The sequence below is a fragment of the Sinocyclocheilus grahami genome, unplaced genomic scaffold (assembly GCF_001515645.1).
Source record: "Sinocyclocheilus grahami isolate Dianchi unplaced genomic scaffold, SAMN03320097.WGS_v1.1 scaffold98.1, whole genome shotgun sequence".
NCBI classification, from domain to species: Eukaryota; Metazoa; Chordata; class Actinopteri; order Cypriniformes; family Cyprinidae; genus Sinocyclocheilus; species Sinocyclocheilus grahami.
This window is the reverse complement of record NW_015505277.1, coordinates 1,201,122-1,208,303: the sequence shown is the minus strand read 5'-3', so window position 1 is coordinate 1,208,303 and position 7,182 is coordinate 1,201,122. Positions and strand designations below refer to the sequence as shown.

The following is a 7,182-nucleotide window of genomic DNA, read 5'->3' as shown; positions in this document are numbered from 1 at the left end:
CAACGCGTAAAAAGACAGTATAAGTCATTATAATCAGTAATTATGTCCCCACTGGATGCAACAAATGCCTCATATATACAGTATATATATATATATATATATATAATGGGTTTTAATGTTTTTGTCTCGTCGCTCCGGCCGGACAGGGCATCATCACAATATGGTGAGGGGCATAACATTTCCGTCACACGCTTGAGGTATTCGGCCAATCACAACACACTGGATAGCTGGCCAATCACAGCACACCTCGCTTTTCAGACCGATGAGCTTTGTAAAAATCTATGCGTTTCAGAAAGAGGAGAAACAATAATGTACAGTATGTGGAAAATAATGTTTTTTTTAACCTTAAACCGCATAAACACATTTCATTACACCAAATACACAAAATAGTTCTTTTTAGCAGCATCATATGACCCCTTTAAGCAGTAGTGTACATACTGCTAAAATGGGACAGCGCTTACCTTCTCCTGCGCTGCACATACAGACGGATGAGCCACTGCACCACAAATGGCCAGATGACAGCAAAGGCCACAGTTCCAGGAGATGCATCAAAAGGCCACCAGGATGGCTTCTGGGAAGTATAAATAATAAGAATAAATGATAATGAAAATATTATATCAGCACCCATTCTATGGCAATGGCATAATTAAATAAAATTCATAAAAAATAATTTGGGACACAATCAAAATTTATATTTATGCATTTGGCAGACACTTTTATCCAAAGAGACTTGCAATGCATTCAAGCCAGGTTTACATTTTATCCGTTCATGCATTCACTGGGAATCGAACCCATAACCTCAGCATTGCTAGCTGTTTGAGCTACAGGAATGCTCTCTTTTTAAGAGTTTCTTTCTTCTGTTGAACATAAAAGAAGGTATTTTGAATAATGTGGGTAACCAAACAGTTCCTGGTAACCATTGACTTCCATAGTAGGGGAAAAAATAGTGTGGAAGTCAATGGGGACCAGAAACTGTTTTGTTACCAACATTCTTCAAAATATATTTTTTTGTGTTCAACAGAAGAAAGAAACTCATTCAGGTTTGGAGCAACTTGAGGGTGAGTGAATGATGACAGATTGTTCATTTTTGGGTGAACTTTAAATCTTGAATGCCATCAATCAGTTTATTAAAATGACTTTACCTTCTTCGTTTTATTTGCAGGTGGTGACAGGTAGTCTGAAGACAGCGCCAAGGATCGGGCCTGAGAAGTTGCACATGACAAATCAAAAATGTAATATTTCATACTTAATGTTATCTATGTTGTACTGAGTGAAAAGTGACAGTTTGTAACCTGCGAGGCTGTGAGAGCTTCCAGCGTCTGTAGCCTCTCTAACACGCTCTGCATGTCGTCCTGCAGTCTGGCCAGAGCACAGATTATCTGTTCATTTAGATTCTGTGTTGCCGATCCATCCGTCCCCGAGCGTTCCCCATCTCCCCCACTGCCCTGCTGCGGTCCCGCTGACCCCGAGCCAAAGGCAGGTGACCTGGACCCTGATACACAGGAGAAGCAGCTGCAGTATGTGCAAAACATCCTGTAGATCATTAACAGATTAAAGAAACAAAGCTTCCAAAAACACATTTACTTGAGGATTCCAGCTCCGTTCCAAAACCAAGAGAGCATTTTAAGGTAACATACTGTATGTGCGCTCACTATGCATAGCTCATATTTTATGAAGAAAAGTTTACTTTTTAAATATATTTTACCCAATATTTGTATGTGCACCATGTATTGTTATGCTTGCTAGAGTACTGTTAACTTGGCAACATGTTAAAGGGATAGTTCATCCAAAAATGAAAATTCTGTCATTAATTACTCATCCTCGTGTTGTTTCAAACCCGTAAGACCTTCGTTTATCTTCGAAACACAAATGAAGACATTTTTTATTAAATCAGAGAGTTTTCTGACCCTGCATAACAACAACCACGGTGAAGGCCAGAATAGAGAGGAAATAAATGACGCATGTGTGTGGTGCTGCTGACGTAAGAGCCGGTGTTGTGACATAGAACCCGGATGTGCTGCGCCTTGTTTACAAGCAGAGGAATGCACACACATATGTGAAGGTACTCTTGTGAATGCACGTTGAAGAATGACACAGAAAAGAAGAAATTGTTGAATGAAGTTGTTATTTTTGTGCATAAAAAGTATTCTCGTAGCTTTATAACATTATGGTTGAACCACTGGTGTCACGACGTCCTTCTACGTTTCTGGGCCTTGAACGTGTCAGTTGCTTTGCTGTCTATGCCAGTCAGAAAGCTCTCTGATTTCATCAGAAATATCTTAATTTGTGTTCCAAAGATGAACGAAGGTCTTGCGGGTTTGAAACGACATGAGGGCGAGTTGACAGAACTTTTATGTTTGGGTGAACTATCCCTTTTAAGATCAAGTTCTACTGGAATCAACAATCAAATCTTGTGTGCTTCACAGGAGGAGTGATATCTGTGGCTGCACAGAGTTGTTGTTTATGTATTTGTATTTTTTAATTTGGTCACTTATGAGACTCCATAACAGTTAAGACCAAAATATACTTCAGATTTGATGAGAACACTTAGTATGCGTACAGTCGAATTGATAGTCTTTGACAGCCTAGTAGAATGCAGTTCAAATTCAATATATGGGGGCAAAAATGCCCCTGAACAAGTCTTAAAGCTTTGAAAAGTCATAAATCAGCTATGGTACCAGCATAAAAATTCACTCAGCAAAATATTATCTAATTACCAATAATGACAAAATCCCAGAAAATATCTAAATATAATTTTTTTTCTGGTCAATAAATATCACACTCATAGTCTCCAGTAGTTTGTAGTTATTTCATCTCATCAATTGCTTTTTCAGCTATGAAACCACTGGCTGGAAGTGTTGCCATCTTGCGGACAATAAATTAGCACAAAAAAAAAAATGATGCTGTGCGAGAAGAAAATCAGGCTGCATGCATACAGTACATATTTGCATATCCTAGGGTATGCATAAAAACCAAAATATAAGAACAGAACAGAAACAAATATAATTTTTTTTCTGGTCAATAAATATCACACTCATAGTCTCCAGTAGTTTGTAGTTATTTCATCTCATCAATTGCTTTTTCAGCTATGAAACCACTGGCTGGAAGTGTTGCCATCTTGCGGACAATAAATTAGCACAAAAAAAAAATGATGCTGTGCGAGAAGAAAATCAGGCTGCATGCATACAGTACATATTTGCATATCCTAGGGTATGCATAAAAACCAAAATATAAGAACAGAACAGAAACGATAGTAGCAAGCCAACAAGGTTTTGAAACAGATCTTATATATGATTTTGCTGTTGTTTTGGTTGCTAGGTTTGTACCTCTTCCCCTCCTGACCATAGAACTGTCACTTCTATTCGCAGGAAGTCCCTGCCTCCGAGAACCACCTCTACTGCTCGGTCCGTCTTCTCCGCCGTGCTGCATGCCTTCCTCCTGTCCCAGCAGTTCCTCTTGTGATCTGATCTCTCCTGTGGAGGATAGTGTGCTGTGGCTCTCCTCGGCCACGACCAGTGAGTGGCTGACATGTAGCTCAGATCCCTGGAGACCAGGAATAAAAGCGCATGCATTGCTGACATTTTGGGGGATTTTGGAAAACCATTGCAGAGGTGCTAACAGACTAAAGATGCAGTCACACTGACGTTGTTTAGCGATTGTCATTTCAATAGGAATCCATGTGATTTCGCGTTGGGACAGAAGCTTTACCCATGCAGATTTCGCAATGGGGTTCAATGTGAAATCTCTGTGCTGACCAATAGAATTTCAATTGGTTTGAAATTGACTTCTGTGTACACTATAATATAATACACTATTGACAACAGACCTTTTTCACTCATGTGACCACACCTTCAAGGGATAGTTCTCCCAAAAATGAAATGTACTCGTCCTCATGTTGTATGAATTTCTTTCTTCTGCTGAACACAAAAGAAGATATTTTGAAGAATTTGGCTAACCAAACAGTTTCCGGTCCCAATTGACTTCCATAGTATTTTTTTTAGGTGAACTATCCCTTTAACACTGAATCCTACACTCCCAGCGTCAAGTCATTTTTGGATCAGACATCATCAAGCGTAACTGAAATCTACTTACCTCTTCTGCACCAAACTGGTCGATGGAGTCACAGTACACCTCGCTGTCCGAATCACTGGCCACATGGTGAGAAGTGGACACATCTTCTGTTTCACATAAAGAGAGTGATTCAGATCGGTTCAGATAAATACTGCAAGTATGTCCTAGAGCTTACTTTTAAAATAACGAGTCAAGTAAATGATTACCCCCAATGTCCTTCTCCTCATCTTTGATGTGTCCATTCAGCTCTATGACGTCTCTATCATGGTTAAAGCTTTTCGAGTCTTCTTCTGACTCCTGCCTGTTCAGATCAGACTTAGACCCGTGCGTTCCATTGGCAAGGACTTTATGTTGGCTGATACTCCCATTAGATACCCGTCCTTTATGTCTTCCTGCAGAAGCCCTTTTCTTCAGTTGTGAGGCTAAAAAAACACCATCGTTTGCAATGAAGCAAATGTATTATTAATACATGCATTATGAAGGAAATATGAGTGGCGCTTACCAATGCAAAACTGTTCACGATACTGTATGTTTGATAAGGTGTTCTGGGTGGTTTGTAGGTGTACTGGCCAATGCCAAAAGAGCATCTACAATTAGTCTCTAAATATTTGGAAAATTTTGCAGGCAAAAAAGGTCTATTGTCTACTGTCAACAATGTATAAAGTACAGGTCACACCGAAGTCACTTTCAAACAAAGCAGCTTTCTGTTGGTCAGCATGGCACCTTGAACCTGTTGCAAAATCTGCTTGGGGAAATCTTTCGCTTCTTCGGCAGAAATTCTCTACACCATTTTTAATGTGACTGCACCTTTAAGTATGAGCAATAATAATTATGAGGTTTACCTTTTTTCACCTCTTTAACCTCCTCTTCTTCATCTTTCTCCTCCTCTTCCTCCTCATTATCATCTTCTCCGTCTTCCATGTCTATTGATTTAGCCTTTGGAGTTTCTGATATTTTGATGGGGTACCTGTCCAGGCTGCCGTTCATCTCCATCGTCCTGATGATGCTTTTTGTGACACTTTTGGGTGGTGATGTTAGCATGCTCCCAAACCCTGAAGACAACAACAATACACATGTAAGATGATGCATTGACGATATGTTCTGAAACTTGATAGGCACACTTTCTTAAAGGTCTGTTCTATCAGGACTATTGTACAAAAAAGTAAAGTCACTTTCAAACAAAGCAGCTTTCTGTTGGTCAGCATGGCACCTTGAACCTGTTGCAAAATCTGCTTGGGGAAATCTTTCGCTTCTTCGGCAGAAATTCTCTACACCATTTTTAATGTGACTGCACCTTTAAGTATGAGCAATAATAATTATGAGGTTTACCTTTTTTCACCTCTTTAACCTCCTCTTCTTCATCTTTCTCCTCCTCTTCCTCCTCATTATCATCTTCTCCGTCTTCCATGTCTATTGATTTAGCCTTTGGAGTTTCTGATATTTTGATGGGGTACCTGTCCAGGCTGCCGTTCATCTCCATCGTCCTGATGATGCTTTTTGTGACACTTTTGGGTGGTGATGTTAGCATGCTCCCAAACCCTGAAGACAACAACAATACACATGTAAGATGCATTGACGATATGTTCTGAAACTTGATAGGCACACTTTCTTAAAGGTCTGTTCTATCAGGACTATTGTACAAAAAAGTAAATCTGTACCAGTGACACTACAGCCTTTACACAGACCCCAGACTAATCTACACTAATAACAGCAGTGAGTGAACAACTGAGGCATCGAAGCAAACACCTGGACTATGGCACTATGAACTAAGGGCCCAGGCCGCTGAGGGAGAACACACTGCTATTCACTTGCCTTCAAGTTGCCTAGCAAATCTTTCCAAGCGGGCTGGACATGAAACAAAGGGGTAATTAGTTAATGAATTTAAACAAGATTTTATCGTTATTTACTTGCACACTACAGTTTAAACGTTTGGGGTCAGTAAGATTTTTTTTGAAAAGAAGTCTGTTATTAGCAAGGCTGTCAAAACAGTAATAATGTTTTATTCCAGTGATGCAAAGCTAAATTTTCAGCGGCCATCACTACAATCTTCAGTATAACATGAACCTTCAGAAATCAATTGTAATATACTGACTTGAATAAAATCCTTACTGAATAAAAGCTTAATTTGAATTGATGCCCAATTCAGTTCATGTTTAATGTCCAGTTATATTTAACCACAAAATCAAAAGTTAAAAAAAAAGTTTAATAATAATTATTAATTAATATTATTATTATTTATTTCATTAGTTTGTTATTTATATATATATATATATATTTTTATTTATATATATATATATATATATTTATATATTTCTCATAAGAGAACCTGGAGATTTGGTTTGGTCCTCACACTGCACATAGTGTGACCCATTAAATATAACTAAAAAATGAATTAATAATAGTGATAATATTATTGCACTTTATTTAGTTAGTTTTTCAAAACTAAATAATAAAGTGTGATAATTCTATTTTTAAATACAAATACAATTATTTTATAGTAAAGTTAAAAATAAAATGCTAATATTTACTTATTTTTTATATATGAATTTTCATAATTTTCAACATTAAAATCAGCAGGCTTTTCTTTTGGCGGGTTGCCAGCAAGTAATTATATGCGCTTCCGGGTTTAGCACACAGATTGAAGAGCATCAGTGAATGAAATGTCAGTTAACAATTAACAGCTGTCAACCATGCGCAAATGCGCAGTCAGAATTTATTTATACAGCATTTTTTTTATTTTGGTCGTGCATGCGGACCTGCGGACCACTTATGTGCACACCTGTGTGTATATATATATAAAAATACAGGTGCTTCTAAAAAAATTTTTATATCGTGAAAATGTTATTTTTTTTGTAACATTTCAAATAGTGAAACATTCATTCTAGATTCATTATATGTAAAGTAAAACTTTTTTTTTTTTTTAAAGTTTGTTTTATTTTTAATGATTAAAGCTTATAGCTCATGAAAGTCAAAAATCCAGTATCTCAAAATATTAGAATATTTCCTAAGATCAATCAAAAAAAAAAGGATTTGCTAAACAGAAAAGTTCAAGTTCTTTAAAGAATGTTCATTTATGCACTTAATACTTGGTCGGGGCTCCTTTAGCACAAA

At 37.5% G+C, this 7,182-nt stretch overlaps 1 protein-coding gene across 1 annotated transcript in view; it reads right to left on the bottom strand.

The window, feature by feature from the left end:
- The window catches only part of LOC107588091 (acyl-CoA-binding domain-containing protein 5A-like), a gene marked incomplete at its 5' end in the record, with an annotated part of 12,911 nt that extends 6,958 nt beyond the window's left edge, over positions 1 to 5,953 (bottom strand). Inside the window, 8 exons of the mRNA XM_016276102.1 lie at positions 462 to 571; positions 1,143 to 1,202; positions 1,293 to 1,492; positions 3,327 to 3,543; positions 4,093 to 4,178; positions 4,278 to 4,493; positions 5,401 to 5,610; positions 5,884 to 5,953. Coding sequence (XP_016131588.1) covers positions 462 to 571; positions 1,143 to 1,202; positions 1,293 to 1,492; positions 3,327 to 3,543; positions 4,093 to 4,178; positions 4,278 to 4,493; positions 5,401 to 5,610; positions 5,884 to 5,953 — 1,169 coding nt within the window. The remainder of the gene's footprint in view (positions 1 to 461; positions 572 to 1,142; positions 1,203 to 1,292; positions 1,493 to 3,326; positions 3,544 to 4,092; positions 4,179 to 4,277; positions 4,494 to 5,400; positions 5,611 to 5,883) is intronic.
- Positions 5,954 to 7,182: the final 1,229 nt, after the last annotated feature.